This window comes from Oncorhynchus keta, chromosome 23 (assembly GCF_023373465.1).
Source record: "Oncorhynchus keta strain PuntledgeMale-10-30-2019 chromosome 23, Oket_V2, whole genome shotgun sequence".
Lineage (NCBI taxonomy): Eukaryota > Metazoa > Chordata > Actinopteri > Salmoniformes > Salmonidae > Oncorhynchus > Oncorhynchus keta.
Window position 1 is genome coordinate 14,163,348 of NC_068443.1, and position 19,698 is coordinate 14,183,045.

The following is a 19,698-nucleotide window of genomic DNA, read 5'->3' on the forward strand; positions in this document are numbered from 1 at the left end:
TACATATCTTATATTATCTCCAATGTATCGTCCATGTGAAAAACCTGTCTGATTAGGAAGAATAATACCTTTTTAATTCTATGCGCCAAGCATTGAGCTAGAATGTTTGCATCACAACACTGGAGTGTAAGAGGCCTCCAATTTTTTGAAATGGACTGGATCTTTATATATACACACCACCTGGATTCTGTTTCAGTAATAATGATATCAGACCTTCTTGTTGCGTGTCCGATAACCTACTGTTTATATAGGAGTGGTTAAAACATTCTAATAATGGTCCTCTGAGTATATCAACAAAAGTTTGTTATACCTCCACTGGTCTGCCATCCAGCCCTGGAGTTTTCCCAGACTTAAAGCATTTAACTGTTTCAAGAAGTTCCTTCTCTGTAATTCGGCCTTCACATTAATTTTACATTATTAATAGGAAAAAAATCCATACAATTAACTTAGGTTAGTGGAGATGGAGGAGACTGAAATGAAAGCCTATGTTTAAAGTACTTTACTTCTTCTTTCAAAAAATAGTTTGGTGAATCATGAGTGACTCCATCATTTGTAACAAGTTCCTGTACATTATTTTTGGTAGCATTTCTATGTTGGAGATCGAAAAATAATTGTAATAATATTCCATCCAGTTTGCTTTATTTTGATACTATATTATACACGGGATCTCTCTTGAATAAGTTCCTCCATTTCTTTGAGTTTTTCCTCTAACTTACTCTGAGCCTCTATGGTACAGTTTTTGTTATGTATCTATACTGTTAATCCTTCCATTTCCTTTGTTAATATGGACTCTATTGACCTAAATTACTTCTATATTTTTTTTGCGCACACACTAATGCGTCACTTCTCTCTAGTGTGGTTTCTTCGGGAAGAAGAAAGAAGATGCCCCACCCTCTGACAAAGAGAGATTGACGCCGTCTGATGCATAAAGAGAGAAAGAGAGAGAAAGAAGCTGTCAGTCTCTGGGGTAAACACATCTAGACCCATCTTCAGTGTACATGCCTGGTGGGGCACAGAGTGGCATGAAGGATGGACGGGCCCAGTGGAACAGACTAACTCTATCGCAGGAGAGGAAAACACTTTTAATAAAAGACTGGCAGTAAAGGGGCTCAGCGCTATGAAATCAAATGCAATGCTATGATGATGACTACTATGATGATGGAATGAAATGTTAAGAGCTCAGCTTATAGGTTTCTGTAGAAAACACTTCAAGTTTCTGCTTGGAAATATCCTTCTTTCCAACTGTTATGGCTGAGTTATGGACTCTCTACATGCATGGCCATCCCGGATTGATGCTTTGGTTGAAAATCATTATGAAATGCTCATCTATCACTCCAAAGACCCTGCAGCTCTCTCTCCATCTCTGGTTTCTGGTTCTTTGGTTGCTATAGGAACATCAAGCACTTCCTTTTCCTCTCTCAAAGCTCCTCGACTGCTCTCATTCTGGTTTTATAGCATCTTTCTGTTTTGTAGGACTCTTGGCGACTCTGTAAAAGCACTTGCAGTGCCATACTTAAAGGGATAGTTCACCCCTAAATCAACCTTTCTCATACGCTTTCATATTTTGAATTCATAGATTCAGTTTGGGGAATGAACTATTCCTGTAATGACGGTGAGAGGTTTAATTAACTCTTCAAATACGACGTCATCGTGTTCCCAGCTACAACGTGTTGCAGATAAAAAATAAGGAGAAAGACCAACTGGAAATCCTGGAAATGAAAGCCTGCTGGAATGAGAATGAGTTACTTTTAATGATGGCAGAATGCTGGATCTCCCATTCCCACAGACATTCCCAGAGACACAGAATTCCTACCTAACATTCCACAGTCTTCTCTAACCATTCCAAGGTTTGTCTCCGCAGTGTGGATAATTGATTGGACATAGAAATACAAAAGGATTGTCAAAAAGCTTTATTTGTGGACTTTAAAGAGGGATGATGATGCTACAATAGCAGTTTAGATAAGGTAAAATAAGACACTTGATCAAATTGTTCCTTTTTGGGGATTTATTAAGTATTATCTTGTCTGATTTTATTTTATCTTGATTGTGACATCCATGTTGATCACTGGACAGAAATCGTTTTTTGTTGTGTTCTTGTACATTTTGGGTCAAGAATCCCAGTTGTCTCTCTTTCAGAGCTCTGTACAATGTTTTGTAAATGTACGCCTAGGCTGAAGGGGTTTTGTATACATTCTGTAAGATGTTTAATTCTTTAGAGTCTAAGACATGGGGGGGGTGCTAAACTGACATGGAATTGCTTTAAGATGGTCATACCATGGATCATTTAGCTATTTGATTTAGAGTTTTAAAATATATTTACAAAAAAAAAAGTTTGATAAAATATATATTTATAACAAAAATATTTGATAAAATATAGATTTTGTCCTTTACTACTAAAGCCCATAGAAACACATTGAATAACACATTCATAAATGGCAAAAAGTACAGTCAAAATATGAGAAACAAGTGTTTTGAAGTGTCTGTCCTAAATCTAGGAGATATTAAAAACAAACTCAGAATGTTTAGTTTTTTTTACACATTTAACCCCTTTTTGGGGGTTTGGCACAAAACTACCTTAATACATTCATCATTTAAAAATATATAATCTGGTACTGATACCTTCAGAAGAGTCCTGTGACGCTTGTGGGCGTCGCAGAGCAAAACAGAGAACACCATCATGTGGTCATAATGTACTGAACAAAAAATATAAACACAACATGCAACAATTTCAACAATTGTACTGTGTTACAGTTCGTATAAGGACATCAGTCAAGTGAAATAAATAAATTAGGCCCTAATCTATGGATTTCACAACTGGGTAGGAGCGCAGCTATGGGTTGGCCTGGGAGGGCATAGGCCCACCCACTGGGGAGCCAGGCACCGCCAATCGGAATGAGCTTTTTCCAACAAAAGGGCTTTATAACAGACAGAAATACTCCTCAGTTTCATCAGATATCCGGATGGCTGTTCTCAGACGATCCCGCAAGTGAAGAAGCCAGATGTAGAGGTCCTGGGCTGGCATGGTTACACGTGGTCTGCGGTTATGAAGTTGGTTGGATGTACTGTCAAATTCTCTAAAACAATGCCGGAGGTGAGTTATGGTAGAGAATCTCTGGCAACAGCTCTGCTGGATATTCCTGGAGTCAACATGCCAATTGCACGTTCCCTCAAAACTTGAGACATCTGTGGTATTGTGTTGTGTCCCCAGTACAAGGTGCACCTGTGTAATGATCATGCTGTTTAATCAGCTTCTTGAAATGCCACATTTGTCAGGTGGATGGATTATCTTGGCAAAGGAGAAATGTTCACTAACAGGGATGTAAACAAATTTGTGCACATAATGAGAGAAATAAGCTTTTTGTGCGTATTGAAAAATTCTGGTATCTTATTTCAGCTCATTTAACATGGGACCAACACTTTAGTGTTTATATTTTTGTTCAGTATAGTTTGGTCAAACCGTTCGAACGCTACAGACGTTCTCGTGAGAAGACCGATTTTTGGGAAGGTGTCATGGTCTGACAAACATCGTTCTAGCTGTACCACCTTTCACTGTAGATGAAGTGCGACGCTGGCTGATTGAGACGCATCGAATGCCAAACACATATCTAGCTTAAAAACTGACAGATTGATGGGATTTTCTGTTATGAAGCTTAGATTGACAACACTGGTGCATCAATCGACTCTTGGATCACGACAGGGGGTTAATATTGCGTGTGAGAAGGTTTCCTAACAATTACTCCAATGGCCAAATACTTTCTTTACCCAAAATGAGTTCCTCAACATATGGAAGGACGGATCAAATCACACTGCCAAATCATCTCAAAACAACAAATAGACAGTGTTGCAACACATCTGCACTCGTGTATAAAGACCGTTCTACACATCCCAGGTGTTTAACTGGGGTCCTATTTTATGTTATAGCAGAAGCTAATCAGCAGCTTTCCTGATCCATCTTTCTGTTTTATGTACCAACTTTATCACCCAGAACCGTTGAGAAAATGTTCAGTACTGGTGTATTATTATTGTTGAGATGGACCAGTGAGGCAGAAGAGGAATTACAGACTGTACTTTAACCCGTTACGTCAAGTATTTAAACAGGGCCCATTCAATACCAAACGTGGAGGATTTGTCCAGTGACGGTTCTTGACATTAATGTGGAAAAATGCAAGGATTCCTTAAATACATGTTTTTACACCCTGTACAGTTACAATCTCTTCTGGTTTTTGTGCACTTTGATGTCATGGAAATTGAATTGAACCTACATGTAAAAACATGTTGATCACAGTCAAATAAAACTTTAAGGCAATACGTTTAAAACATTATTTATTAATGAATGTAAAATATTCCCAGCTTAAAATATTTGAGTGCTTCATTGAAATCAATTGTACAACATTCGTATAGAAACATCTGTACATAAATACTGTTACAAAACAGATAAAAAGTATATTTCACTAGTCACAGTGAAGACTAACAGTGAGACTGACGTTTCTGTGCTGGTAGAGAGTTTATAAGAGAGAGACTATAGCTGATTGTCTAATGGCTGGAATGCATGAGATGAACCTAATAGTAGTAGGACTTAGACAAAAAGTTGTGATTGAAGATCATTTCCGGGTTTAAGGGTTAGAGGTCAGGGTCCAGACTTCAGCAGAGGGACTCGTTTCGGACCTTTTTACCACTATGCCTGGCCTCCTTTCTCTCCTTCATCCTCTTCTCATGTTCCCTCTCCTCCTTTCCCTTCGCTCTCTCCAGAGTCTTCCTCATCTCCTTCAGCCTTCTCTTCAGAGCAGCACGGTCACTGTGACTGCACACACCCAGAGCCTGGAGTGAGGGAGGGAGAGAGCAAGACTTTAATTTCTGTGCCACAGTGGGCTGCTCCATATGGAATGAACTCATTCATCTAAATCTAGGGCTGTGTCGCAATACCCTAGCCCCCTTTCTTTTCCTCAAGGATCTAGCCGGAGGAAGGGCAACCCATTTAGTCATATCAACCATAGATTGTCTATGATTTCAATTATCAGGACAAAAGGTGAGGAGATGAGTCAGTATTGAGACATGGCCCGTGACTACCTTGAGTTTGTTGTTGTCCAGACTGAGAAGTTGCAGCCCATCCACACCATTGGCTGTGAACTGGGCCGCATATTGGTCCATGCTCATGCCAATCAACCACAGACAGACTTGCTGATTAGTCCATTGGTCCAGGGGTCGGCTTTGCCATTGGTAATCGTTACCAACTGGGACAGAGTCATCATCCAGGTTCTACGGAGATGGACGGGACAGACACACACAAACCCAACAGTAAGATGTATAACAAACCTTTATAACAAACCTTTTCTAAATTAAAAACTAACTAACATTGTAATGATATTCCATCCCATTCTGGGTCATTCAGGAGGAAGTGAATTACCATCCTATCCAGCTCTATGAGCTACAGAGAACATAATCAGGGCATAGTAGAAAACTAGAACAAAAATCAGGTCAGAGAGAGAACAGATACACAGAGAGAAGGGAGACCACATGAGACAGACGGAGAGAGCAGGAGACTCACCTCTGATGAGAAGGTGGGAGTTTGAGAATGTGCAGAGAGAGACAGATCTGACAGCATCCCTGATAGGAGAGCAGAGCTGGGACTACCCGAATCTCCTACATTCACTCTCTAGAATGAGCAAAGACATTTGTGACTGACACTCACTGAAGTGCACAGTGGTACACCACACACAGTCAAGATCATGTAGAGGAGAGTATAACATGAAAGGCCCCAGGTGAAATAAGTATACAAAACATACCAGTGAATAAGCCACTAAGTTACTGAGCCAGTGAATAAGCCACTAAGTTACTGAGCCAGTGAATAAGCCACTAAGTTACTGAGCCAGTGAATAAGCCACTAAGTTACTGAGCCAGTGAATAAGCCACTAAGTTACTGAGCCAGTGAATAAGCCACTAAGTTACTGAGCCAGTGAATAAGCCACTAAGTTACTGAGCCAGTGAATAAGCCACTAAGTTACTGAGCCAGTGAATAAGCCACTAAGTTACTGAGCCAGTGAATAAGCTGGACAAGTGCTTTGAGCCCAAATTAGAGTTAAAGTCCAGGGTGGTCTGAGATGAAAGACTCCCCTCTCACCTGGCAGTCTCTACTGCCTCCGGTGGTCATGTACGGTAGACTGCTGCTGGAGACAGACCTAAGCTTCCCTCTCCCCTTCTCCCTCCCTCGCTCTCCAAACCAGGAGAAGGGTAGGCAGGAGGGCACGGAGGATACAGAGGGAAAGACACCACCGCTGGGGGCATCTACCAGGTTAACACGTAAACCCCTGGAGACAGGAACACAAATCAAATACAGGGCCGGCAGAAACACTGAAAGAAGAAATGTAATGTGCGTGGGTGCATAGTATTGACTGTACCCGTTTCCTCTGCTAGATCAGTAGTGTGTTATTTCTTGTACCTGTGGTCCAGGGGCCTTTCCTTGTTCTTCTTCTCCTCACACTTCCTCCCTCTCCTCAGAGACTTGCGGAGGCCGCTAGAGAGGTCAGGAGGTGGGGCTATTACCATAATGCTTGTCAGATCTACACACAGCGCCTATGGGAAAGGGGGTTAGGGGTTGAAGAGGTCTGGTGTGCCCTACCTGAAGTCAGGGAATCTCCTCTTTGATTTGCATGTGGTAGATGACTTGTCCTCTTTACGGGGGGACTGGCCTGGCTGGGGGGTGAGAAGAAAGGGGGGGTGGGGCTTGGAGGTGAGGGCAGACAGAGAGGATGTGCTGGAGTGGACATGGTGACCGCCTGCTGAGACCGATCGTCCAGTCTCTCGTGGTGCGATCGCAGTCAGTGATTGGCTCTTCCCGCCACACCTCTGAATATAGTCTTCCTCACCCTACAGGGAGTGATAGAACATTCAGTATGTGATTAGAAGGAGAGTGTGTGTGTGTGTGTGTGTGTGTGTGTGTGTGTGTGTCTGACCTGTTGTCTGAAGGACTCTCTGAGTTTGTCTCGTGAGGGAGGGTGTCTCTTGGTTTTTTGGGCGAGCTGTGCTCTGGCCCTGTGAGCGCTGGTGTCTAACAGATCTGTCACAGGCACCGCAATGCTCCAGTCTGCACCTGAAACACACACAGTTTGAGAGGCACTGCGGGACACACACACACACATTGCCCCTCAAGTAGTGTGTCTTACTTGAGGTATCCAGTGATTGGTTGTCACTCTCAGGGACCATCTCCCCTCTCTCCAGTAGACCTATCTGAACACACAGAGAAAGAAATGCTTAGTTCACTGAGGTAGCATCTTTACACTACAGTTGACGGTGTCTCCTCCAGTCTCACCCGTCTCTGGAGTCTCTCCACAGTCTCTCCATGTATCCTCTCACTCTCCTCCATCTCTCTCTGCAGCTCCTCCTCTCTCCCCTCGCTCTCATTCTCCCTGCACATGGACAGAGGGACCATCAAACACAGAGAGATAGACATTCTAAACAAGCATTGAATATTACCAATTGGCCTACAGGGGCATGTTAACTATGTTACCCAGAGCTCACCTGTGTTGGAATTCTCTCAGCAGTCTCTTGGCCTTGCTGTATTTCACCTCCAGGCTGTCTAATTGGCTCTGGGTGTCAGCCAATCGCTGGTTCACAATCCTGCACAGAGCCTGCGCCTCCTGCCAGTACCTAGAAGAAGACGACGAATCATGTTCATCATCTGGGTCTGAAAACTTAGATGGAATATTACTGAGGATGACAGCAGATGATTTTGCCACCTATTATCTCTTCAATGTAAGCCTACAGTAAAGTGCGTGTCCTCAGACCTGGAGGGAAGCAAAAGTCATTCCACTATCCAAGAATAGCAAAGCACCCTTTACTGACTCAAACAGTCTGTTCCCAATCCTTACTAAACTTTTTGGGGAAGAAAAATGGTGTTTGACCAGATACAAGGCTATTTCACAGTAAAGAGATGAACAGATTGTTAAGGAAGGGCATTCAACATGTACGATGGCACTGACACAAATTGCTGATTGACTGAGCTAAATGGATAAAAATATGGTGGAGCTGTTTTGCTCGACTTCAGTGCAGCTTTTGACATTATTGATCATAATCTACTGCTTTACATCCCCTGCTATATTGTGGATGGAAAGTTACCCGTCTAACAGAATACAGAGGGTGTTCCTAAATGGAAGCCTCTCCAACATAATCAAGGTAGAGTCAGGCATTCCCCAGGGCAGCTGTCTAGACCCCTTTACTGTTTTCAATCTTTACTAATGACCTGCCACTGGCTCTGAGTAAAGCTAGTGTGTCTATGTTTGCTGATGACTCCACACAGCAAGTGAAATCACTGCAACACTTAACTAAGCTGCAGTCAGGTTCAGAATGGGTGTCAAGAAACAAGTTAGTCCTAAATATTAAATGCATTGTATTTGGGACAAATCATTCACTAAACCTTAATCCTCAACTAAATTAAGCAAGTTGAGGAGACTAAACTGCATGGAGTAACCCTGGATTGTCAACGGTCAAAACGTATTGATACAACAGTGTCTAAGATGGGGAAAAGTCTGTCCATAATAAAGTACTACTCTGCCTCCTTAACAACACTATCAATAAGGCAGATCCTACAGGCCCTAGTTCTGTTGCATCTGGACTACTGTCCAGTCGTGTGGTCAGGAGCCACAAAGTTACAATTGTCTCAGAACAGGGCAACACGGCTGGCCCTTAAATGTACACGGAGAGCTAACATCAATAATATACATGTCAACCTTTCCTGGCTCAAAGTAGAGAGATTGACTACTTGTATTTATGAGAGGTATTGACATGTTGAATGCACCAAGCTGTCTGTTTAAACTACGAGCACACAGCTCAGACACCCATGCATACCCCACAAGACTTGCCACAAGAGATTTAGTCACAGTCCCCAGGTCCAGAACAGACTACACACACACGATAACATTAATTTTGTGTTGTAGATGTGTGGTAGTACATTAGTGGCTTGAGGGCACACAATGTGTTGTGAAATGTAAAGTTTTTAAAATGGTATATAACTGCCTTAAAGTTGCTGGACCCCAGGAAGGGATAGGCCTTGGTAGCAGCTAATGTGGATCCATAATAAACACTAAATAATGTATCATCGTCATGTTAATCATCGTCACCACAATTTGTCTCATCAGAACTTAGTGAGGGTTGATTAGTGTATTTGATTAATACTTCTCTAGTTTGTCAGCCTTCTCCTCTCCATCCTGGACACGCTCCTTCAGTTCAGCCTGATGACTCTCCCACAAGGCCTGCTGCTCCTCACACCCCCTCAGCTGGAGGAGACAGAAAGACGGACACAGGTGGGTCCCATACCATGAGCCCTTCATCTAGGAATCATCCCAGACACTTCACTCACCACTCTAAACACCCCAAAAACAGTCATGTTTCAATCACTCATCTTACACAGTTGTATATATGAAAGCAGAAGCCTACATTAAATAGATTGAATCAATGCCATCAGATCAGTGATAACACAGAGAAGACATACTATGTTTTCAAGGTGATTGGAACATGGCCAATGTGCTAATAACTCAGACTGTAGACTGTTAGAGAGGCAAGTCTCACACAGATCTAAAATGGGTCAGACTGCTCTGAGGGAAGCAATGAGTGATCATGTGTTTTGGGAGTCTCGTCAGAGTGACCTACCTTCTCCCGCACTAGGCAGAGCTGGTCTGATTTGGTCCTGACTTTTAACTGGAGCTGAGGAGAGACCAGTACACACATGCACACTTCACACAACATCTACAGACACTGGAAGCTGTAGGAGGAGCATAAGGCCGACTGAGGGATAACAGAGAGTACCCCCCCCTCAGACTATAATGGACTTCAACACCTGTTGGCATCTGATGCAGCTGGTGATTTCTTTCTCTTCGTCATCCTCTTCATCATCTGTACGGAGGACTTCTACTGAGCTCAGCCCAACAACACCATCAATTAACACCTGAGATACACAAACACCAACACAGGTAAAAGGTGCAAGATGATGAGGTTGCATATATACACTGCTCAAAAAAATAAAGGGAACACTAAAATAACACATCCTAGATCTGAATGAATGAAATATTCTTAAATACTTTTTTCTTTACATAGTTGAATGTGCTGACAACAAAATCACACAAAAATGATCAATGGCAATCAAATGTATCAACCCATGGAGGTCTGGATTTGGAGTCACACTCAAAATGAAAGTGGAAAACCACACTAAAGGCTGATCCAACTTTGATGTAATGTCCTTAAAACAAGTCAAAATGAGGCTCAGTAGTGTGTGTGGCCTCCACGTGCCTGTATGACCTCCCTACAACACCTGGGCATGCTCCTGATGAGGTGGCGGATGGTCTCCTGAGGGATCTCCTCCCAGACCTGGACTAAAGCATCCGCCAAGTCCTGGACAGTCTGTGGTGCAACGTGGCGTTGGTGGATGGAGCGAGACATGATGTCCTAGATGTGCTCAATTGGATTCAGGTCTGGGGAACGGGCGGGCCAGTCCATAGCATCAATGCCTTCCTCTTGCAGGAACTGCTGACACACTCCAGCCACATGAGGTCTAGCATTGTCTTGCATTAGGAGGAACCCAGGTCCAACCGCACCAGCATATGGTCTCACAAGGGGTCTGAGGATCTCATCTCGGTACCTAATGGCAGTCAGGCTACCTCTGGCGAGCACATGGAGGGCTGTGCGACCCCCTTAAGAAATGCCACCCCACACCATGACTGACCCACCGCCAAACCGGTTATGCTGGAGGATGTTGCAGGCAGCAGAACATTCTCCACGGTGTCTCCAGACTGTCACGCCTGTCAAATGTGCTCAGTGTGAACCTGCTTTCATCTGTGAAGAGCACAGGGCGCCAGTGGCGAATTTGCCAAACTTGGTGTTATCTGGCAAATGCTAAACATCCTGCACGGTGTTGGGCTGTAAGCACAACCCCACCTGTGGACGTCGGGCCCTCATACCACCCTCAGAGTCTTTTTCTGACCGTTTGAGCAGACACATGCACATTTGTGGCCTACTGGAGGTCATTTTGTAGGGCTCTGCCAGTGCTCCTCCTGCTCCTCCTTGCACAAAGGCGGAGGTAGCGGTCCTGCTGCTGGGTTGTTGCCTTCCTACGGCCTCCTCCACGTCTCCTGATGTACTGGCCTGTCTCCTGGTAGCGCCTCCATGCTCTGGACACTACGCTGACAGACACCGCAAACCTTCTTGCCACAGCTCGCATTGTTGTGCCATCCTGGATGAGCTGCACTACCTGAGCCACTTGTGTGGGTTGTAGACTCTGTCTCATGCTACCACTAGAGTGAAAGCACCGCCAGCATTCAAAAGTGACCAAAACATCAGCCAGGAAGCATAGGAACTGAAAAGTGGTCTGTGGTTATCACCTGCAGAACCACTCCTTTATTGGCGGTGTCTTGCTAATTGCCTATAATTTCCACCTGTTATATATTCCATTTGCACAACAGCATGTGAAATGTATTGTCAATCAGTGTTGCTTCCTAAGTGGACGGTTTGATTTCACAGAAGTCGAACCACTGCCTGCCCCCCTACCGCAGGGCCAGTCAAACCACTGCCTGCCCCCTTACCGCAGGGCCAGTCGAACCACTGCCTGCCCCCCTACCGCAGGGCCAGTCGAACCACTGCCTGCCCCCCTACCGCAGGGCCAGTCACGCCCCTGCCTGCCCCCCTACCGCAGGGCCAGTCACACCCCTGCCTACCTCTAACGTAGACGGTGTCTTGTCCTGCTCCAGACTCTCATTGATTAGACGGGCCACCTCACTCTCCTCTCCCTGCTTCTCCCGTCCAATAAAAAACCTGCAGTGAGGGACAATGACAAATCATTACCAATCTGCAAAGAGAAAGTGTGTGAGCGTGAGCCTGTCTGTGCTTGCATACCTGACAGTGCCAATGGTGTTCTTTAGCACGGTGGCAGCAAACAGCTGTGTGACTCCGACCAGACTGACACCATCCACCTCCACTATCTGGTCATTCACCTGGATACTAACACACACAATCTAGGATCAGCTTACAGCACCGCACTCACATCCTAACCATTAGAAAGGCATCATTGACCTTAGATTCTCACCGTCCGTCCTGTTGTGTAGCTCCGTTCTCAGTGATGGTCTTAATGAAGATCCCCAACTTCTCCAGCCCCTGGTCAGCCCCTACCCCCATCCCTATTATACTGATACCCAGGCCCTCCGCTCCTACACAGACAGACGGGGGAGTTAGACAAAGAGGTGTTAAAACAGATAATTAGAGACAGAGACACAGAGAGACACACAGAGAGAGAGAGAGTAAAGGATGAGAATGAGAGAACAGTAGAGAGAAAAGGAGATAGGGAATATAAAGGAAAGGAAGCAGTACAGAGGGAGTGAGCACAACCTTTCTTTATCTGGACAGGGAAGACATCCATCTTGTCCACTCTCTTCTCCAGTTCATACTCAGCAGAGGCAGACACAGGGTCAACATCATCATTACGCCGGTCATAGTCTGCATTTGAGTAGGTCAGGAACACCTGAGTGTACACACACACACACACCACTAGATCTTTCATAGTGAAGGTGTGTGTGTATGCATGCCTGTCTTTGGCTGTCTGGATCCTGACTAGCCACTGCTATCTGGGGTTACTGCTAGCACACCATGACCATCCTGTTTATGCTAGAAGATCCTCCAGTAGGACTGGGGTGTGAGATGGGATTGGAAACAAGCTGTTGCAAATCCATGTGCTCTACTGCAGTCCAATCTCAGAGGCAGAGAACATCTTAGACAAAATGGTCCTTGAACAGTAATTCAATCCCCTCCCCCCCTGTGAAATGTGTGCCAACTGTGTCGGCTCTCACCCTTTTAAATCCTTACTGGACTAATAAATTAATTATGAGGCCCTAAAATAAGCTGACTTGCAGTTTGGTAAGACATGGGAGCTAACACTCATCCTGGGGGAGAAAAGCTGTTGATATATAACTTATTCTGAGCTGAATACCTGACAGAGCATGTGAGATCCTGTCTCTCTCCTCCCAACCTAAAGGAATAGAATAGACTGGCTGTATGTTCATATTGTCCATCTATTCATCTGTTCTAGCCATGGTTTCATCTTACCCCAATTATGAGGGCCAGACTTCCTCTCAAATAAAAATCTGGTATCACTTTATCAAACCTAATGGGGTGAGCTTGAGTGAGGAAGGAAGTGTCAATGTGATCGGGGGGGGTTACCTTGATTGGTGCTGCAGAGAACTTAATCTTCCTCCTCTTAGCAGAATCCACATCATCGTCATCCTCATGGGGAAGACTGGGAATCTCCTCATATTCCATAAAAAGCTGCTCCCAGTCCTTTCTGTGCCATTCCAAATCGTCATGACACTCAGAGTTCAGTTCCCCATCCTCCATAAAGGCCTCATTCTCAATTCCAAGGACAGCAGCAAATCCATTCTCCTCATCTCCTCTCTCAGTGCACTCCCTCTCTTCCCTCTCCTGCTCTTCCTTCACTTCCACTCTCCCTCTGCACTTTCTTTCCTCTTCTTCCCTGAAGTCAATCCCTCCATCTTCCAATCCGGCCTTCTCTTTCACTTCCTCCTCTCCCTCGCTCACCTCCTCCCTCGTCTTTTCTTTGCTGTCACTGCACATGGTTTCTCTCTCCTCCTGCTCTCCTGCCTCATCTCCTTTCACCTCTACCTCCACTTTCTGACCGTCTCCGGTTGTCCCCTCTCCTCTGTGCTGCTCCATTTCATGGCTGATCAGTCTGTTTTCTCCCTCCATTCCATCTTCCCTCTGTTCTGTCTCCTGCTGTTTCATGTCTCTTTCTGATTCACTTTCCTGTTCCGTCACTTCAAGACTGTCAGGGAATCCCTCCACACACTCTACCATTCTGGGTTCTACTGGAGGTTCAACCGTTCTCTTTTCCACCATTCTAGGTTCTACTGTTCTTTGTGCTGATGTAGGTTCAACTATTCTAGGTTCCACTATGGATTCTTCAAACACATCATCCACCAGGTTATTCTCATTGCCCTCCTCCCTCTTGCCTTCCTCCTCTCCTTCGTTACCGTCGCTCTCAGACGACTCGTTCTTCACCTCCACTAGCTCCGCCCTTACAGTTCCAGCCCCTGACACCTCTTTGGGGGTCAAAGGGACATCAGGGGTCACGTAAAGGTCATTAGGGTGGTTCCCCTCAGACAAACTCCTGTTGTCCAGGGGGTCAGCATTAGGACTACTAGGGCTATAGAGGTCAGTCCTCTCTGGGGTGAGAGGACTGGGGGAGTTGGAAGAAGGGGATGGAGGCTGAGAGTGGGGGGAGGTAGGTCCTGGGCTAGAAAGGTTGGATACATGGGAGAACACAAAGTTCTCACACACACTCCCATCTAACACACTTCGACCGTACACACTCCTGCGGTCTGAGGGGTCAGTTGTAGGACTTCTACCGTCAGGGGAAAATGTCTCACTGTTGTGCCCATTAACAGGGTGAAGGGGTGTAGGCAAACTGATGCCCAGTGAGGAAGTGGCTGTATGGAGTTCTATGTTGGGTAGTGAAATGTGCATGAGTTCTTTCCTTCTCTCCCCCTCTCCTTCACTTTCTGACATGGATGTCAGCTGCTCCCTGTCTAACCTGCTCCTTACACTCCCAATCCCCCTTTCCTCCCCACTCTCCACCAACCTCCTGCTATCTCTGCCAGGGCTGACATTTAAACGTTGACCCCCAATGACCGTCTCAAAGAGCTTCCGGGTCACCGAGAACTTCTGGGCTAGAGCAGCTCTGTCTATCTCTGCTATCTCCTCTGCCTTAGACGGTTTATCTAGCATAGACAATTCTACACTGGACATGCTGGCCACACTGCTCCGGACAGAGCTGGAGCTGAGAGGGTGTTTGGGCAGGGCTTCAGATAAGGGGTGGAGGAGGTGCTGTTGGCTGTCCATCTGGAAGAAGATGTTGTCTTTGATCTTAGTTCCTCTAGGGCTGAGGGCCCCACCCCTGGTACCCTCACCAGGGTTACCTCCACTGCTAGTCCTGGTGTGAGGGACTGCCATGGAGCCAGGTGAAGGGATCGAGGCGCCCAGGGAAGAAGGTCTAGGCCTGGTCGCGGCATCCAAGGAGCATTTGATGGTGTGGAAGTCAGACTTGTAGGCGTTCCTGTGGGGGGAGGCGCTCCGGCCTTTATTGTCCGTCCGCATCATCTGGGGCTGGAGACAGGTGGAGAGGTATGGAGCTCAATGAAGGAGAGTCAAGTTAGCATGCATCCCTGATTAGACAGGTTCAGGACTCCAATGTCTACAGAGAAACACACTAGGCCAGAATCAGTTAACAAAAATAAATACAATTAAAGTCATGGAATGGCACTGGTGCTTTTGACATGGTTGCAGAAGCAAAATCTTTATTTCATATCAAATTGTAATTTAATGGTTGTTTAACCTACTTCCAACTACCTAATAACCTTGTTCACCAGACACTTCCGGCCATGCGCAATTAGCCTGGCAATGATGTTCCCTAACTACAAATAATTGGGTCCTACCATTTGATTTTAACTCAACTTCCCATACATACACTACATGACCAAAAGTATGTGGACATATGCATGTCTAACATTTCATTCCAAAGTCGTGGGCTTTAATATGGAATTGGTCCCTCCTTGCTGCTATAAAAGCATCCACTCTTCTGGGAAGGCTTTACACTAGATGTTGGAACATTGCTGTGGGGACTCCATTCAGCCACAAGAGCATTAGTGAGGTCAGGGCACTAATGTTGGGCGATTAGGCCTGGCTCGCAATTCCAATTCATCCCAAAGGTGTTTGATGGGGCTGAGGTCAGGGATATGTGCAGGCCAGTCAAGTTCTTCCACACTGGACCTCACTTTGCCATGCTTAAACAGGAAAGGGCCTTCCCCAAACTGTTGCCACAAAGTTGGAAGCACAGAAATGTCTAGAATGAAATTGTATGCAATAGTGTTAAGATTTCCCTTCACTGGAACTAAATGGCCTAGACCGAACCATGAAAAACAGCCCCAGACCACTATTCCTCCTCCTCTATGCATTGGGGCAGGTAGTGTTCTCCTGGCAGCCACTAAACCCAGATTCGTCCGTGGGACCTGCCAGATGGTGAAGCTTGATTCATCACTCCAGAGAACACGTGTCCACTGCGCCAGAGTCCAATGGCGTCGAGCTTTACACCACTCCAGCCGACAATTGTCATTGCGCAAGGTGATCTTAGGCTTGTGTGCGGCTGCTCGGCCATGGAAACCCATTTAATGAAGCTCCCGACGAATAGTTCTTGTACTGACGTTGCTTCCAGAGGTAGTTTGGTACTTGGTAGTGAGTGTTGCAGAGGACAGACAATTTTTACGCACTTCAGCAGTCCCGTTCTGTGAGCATGTGTGGCCTACCACTTTGCGGCTGAGCCAGTGTTGCTCCTAGACGTTTCCGCTTCACAATAACAGCACTTACAGGGCAGAAATATCACGAACTGACTTGTTGGAAAGGTGGCATCCTATGACAGTGCCACATTGAAAGTCACTGATCTCTTCATGTAAAGCCTTTCTACTGCCAATGTTTGTCTATGGAGATGGCATGGCTGTGTGTGCTCAGTTTTACACCTGTCAGCAAAGGGTGTGGCTGAAATAGCCAAATCCACTAATTTGAAGGGGTGTCCACATACTTTTGTGTATATATAGTGTATTCGTCCATGGTAGAAGTGATCAGAAAGTGACTTTTTAGATCTGAATCCCAAAACATTCAGGAGATGCCCAAAGTCGACGAGTATCACGAGACATCCATATCTTCATCACTGGAAAATATAAAACACTTGAGTTTGATATAATTTAAAAGCTTTCAAAAAAGGATTGTCAAATTGTTAAATTCTTTATTAAAAAACATTTGTTGCCTTTAACGTAAATTAATTACTTTTTTCCTCATAGGTTGTAGCTTAGACCCTATTTTACATCATCGGAGGTGTTTGTGTTGTGCCGGCCAGGTTGAGAGATGCTCTTGAATACAGGGTGGCTGTCATGTTATGCCTGATAAATGTACTGAAATGGAAATAAAATTGACATCTTAACTCTCAAATGGTACCACAAAGACAGTTGGAGGTCCACACATCAGATAATGTTGAATTGAATATCAGTTTTAAATTACACCGTCAATTAGACTGTCAATAGGAAACCTATTAAAATCATAGAAATATACGTAGAATAGACATTCCCATGTAAACACCCACGAGCGTTTAACACTAATACTTTTCAGTCTTCTTCCTCTTGCAAGTCGCGACTGAGCTGAGCCAAACAGCTTTCTGCCGTAGCCTACACTTGGCAGTCTGAGCCAAACAGCTTTCTGCCGTAGCCTACACTTGGCAGCCTGAGCCAAACAGCTTTATGCCGTAGCCTTTACTTGGCAGCCTGAGCCAAACAGCTTTCTGCCGTAGCCTACACTTGGCCACCTGAGCCAAACAGCTTTCTGCTGTAGCCTACACCAAACAGCTTTCTGCTGTAGCCTACACTTGGCAGCCTGAGCCAAACAGCTTTCTGCCGTAGCCTACACTTGGCAGCCTGAGCCAAACAGCTTTCTGCCGTAGCCTACACTTGGCAGCCTGAGCCAAACAGCTTTCTGCTGTAGCCTACACTTGGCAGCCTGAGCCAAACAGCTTTCTGCTGTAGCCTACACTTGGCAGCCTGAGCCAAACAGCTTTCTGCTGTAGCCTACACTTGGCAGCCTGAGCCATGGCGCAGCTACTGTAGAAACCACAAGTGTCTATCCTATGTATAAGAAAAGAAAAACAACTTTGTGGAATTATCTATGATGCAGCAGTCTAAAGCACTGCATTTCAGTGCTAGAGGCTTCACTAAAAACCCTGGTTCAATCCCGGGCTGTATCACAACCGTTCATGATCGGGAGTCTCATAGGGTGGTGAATAATTGGCCTAGTGTCATCCAGGATAGGGGAGGGTTTAGCTGGGGTAGGCCATTGTTGTAAAATAATAATTTGTTCTTAACTGACTTGCCTAGTTAAATAAAAGTTGCCCTCTGCTGGGGGGCCTTTAAGCTGACATTCGACGGTGGCCATCTTTGTGGTAGTTATTGGAAGTAAAAATCTGTATTTAATTTAAATTTCAATGGTGTACCAGCTAAATTGCAGTGGTCTGAAGGGATAGGTTCGTTCTATTAATTATATTTCTATGATTGAAATGACAACCACCCAGTAACCAAGAGTATGCGGTGTCTCAAATGATGGTGGGCAAAAGGCACATACACCTCAGGAGGTAGTCAGAATAGATTCTGAACCTATGCTTTCTTACAGCTGCACTGGGGTCAGACAGACTTAATGTTTAGATTAAGATACCGGGATATGACTCGCAAAATGTACCTCAATCCAGGGACGAGAAATGCTTTATACGCCGAATTGTCCCATGAACCCAATTTACACCGAGAATATTGAACGACTGCTAATTTCATAGCAGTTGTTCAATCTTATCGTTTAACAGTTGGGATAATGGTACTATTCACAGTACAATTCATTGCTCATCCCTGGAATGAGGTACATTCACCAAGCCATCTCAGACTGGCTACGTGGGCTCTTAATCTAAACAGGAAGCCTGTCTGACCCCGTGCAGCTGTAAGCAAGTGTAGGTTCGCAATATATTCTGGCTACCTCAGATAATGTAAATTAGGGTTTAAATCACAACATTTGAAAATATATAATCTGAGTTCATGCATTTTTTGAGAATTCACATTAAAAAAGTTCTTAAAAAAGGCAATTATTTATAAAAAAAAACACATTTTTTCAATTGTTTGATAACCATGTTTTTAAGCTTTTAAAATTCATATCGAACTCACTCATTCATCTTCTCCAGTGATGAAGACCCGGACGTCTCATGGTATGGTGGGGTATGCAAAATGGGTCAATTTTGAGCACCTCCATCTCCTAAATGTTTAGGTCCCAAAGAAATACCACTTTCTGTTAAGTTTTGTTCAAATCAAAAGGGGTGCGGTGAAAAAGTAGCTAAAATCAAATGGCATAACATAAAACAGCAATATAACGACATGTAGGCCTACTTATCGTACAGTAGGCTACTGTTAAATTCAAGATTATATTCGACGATAACATGTTATAGGCCTATTGGGTCTTGAAAACGTGAAGTTCGTGAGACCGTCACAACTGTTCGCAACGCTGAAAGACAACTACAACGCATTCAAAATCAGGTCAAATTGATTCATGTCGCTATTCAAGTTTAACAGTATTTATAATCACCAGTATTGTCCCTTCGTCCGCGGCTTTAGAAGCGCTGATTGAATTGTCCTCGGTTCATTGGAGAAAGGACACATTTGTCCACTCGCCACACCTTGCGCCAACAGCGCGCGCTCCCTTCAATCAGCACCTGGCGCGCCACCAGAGACGCGACTACAGTGAAAGTGCGCGTGCACGAAAAGCTTTCATGTCATATTCAGGTATATTCTCCATCCTATTGAAATGTCTTTGAGAAGGACTTTGGCTGGCATAAACCTGTGTTCTCAGTATGCTAACAGAGTACAGATGGCAGCTAATGTCACTAAATACTGAAATTGGATTATCTCACTGTAATCCTGTATAAACTACCTTGGTGTAAACACTTACATCACAGTCAGGCTACTCCCCCTCTCCCTATCACAGAGAGGAACGTGATAATAAATGTAACCCTCTCCATTTAACACACAACAGGGACAAGTGAGGGAATCCATTGGGAATAATACTAATAATGATTAT

General features: G+C 44.8%; 2 protein-coding genes across 7 annotated transcripts in view; one reads left to right on the forward strand and one right to left on the reverse strand.

The window, feature by feature from the left end:
* The window catches only part of LOC118401837 (integrin alpha-6-like), a 37,657-nt gene extending 33,351 nt beyond the window's left edge, over positions 1-4,306 (forward strand). The window contains exon 24 of the mRNA XM_052476474.1: positions 855-4,306. Coding sequence (XP_052332434.1) covers positions 855-929 — 75 coding nt within the window. The 3' untranslated portion in view covers positions 930-4,306. The remainder of the gene's footprint in view (positions 1-854) is intronic.
* On the reverse strand, positions 4,307-19,366 carry LOC118401839 (neurabin-1-like). 6 transcript variants are annotated; one of them, XM_052476472.1, is made up of 21 exons: positions 19,207-19,325; positions 18,792-18,879; positions 15,387-16,750; positions 13,195-15,153; positions 12,367-12,499; positions 12,068-12,188; positions 11,878-11,982; positions 11,700-11,796; positions 9,830-9,937; positions 9,643-9,696; positions 9,169-9,269; positions 7,516-7,644; positions 7,307-7,403; positions 7,161-7,224; positions 6,951-7,087; positions 6,617-6,864; positions 6,437-6,511; positions 6,119-6,305; positions 5,546-5,653; positions 5,068-5,256; positions 4,307-4,818 (listed from the first exon to the last, which is right to left on the reverse strand). In XM_052476472.1, exons 4-21 carry the CDS (start codon positions 15,145-15,147, stop codon positions 4,642-4,644), a joined length of 4,083 nt encoding a protein of 1,360 aa, XP_052332432.1. In that variant the 5' UTR covers positions 15,148-15,153; positions 15,387-16,750; positions 18,792-18,879; positions 19,207-19,325; the 3' UTR covers positions 4,307-4,641. The 6 variants fall into 6 exon arrangements, with proteins under 6 accessions (XP_052332432.1, XP_035655348.1, XP_035655349.1 ...); XM_035799455.2 differs by lacking the exon at positions 15,387-16,750; XM_035799456.2 differs by lacking the exons at positions 15,387-16,750; positions 18,792-18,879 and having other exon boundaries at positions 19,207-19,365.
* Between the last annotated feature and the right edge of the window lie 332 nt (positions 19,367-19,698).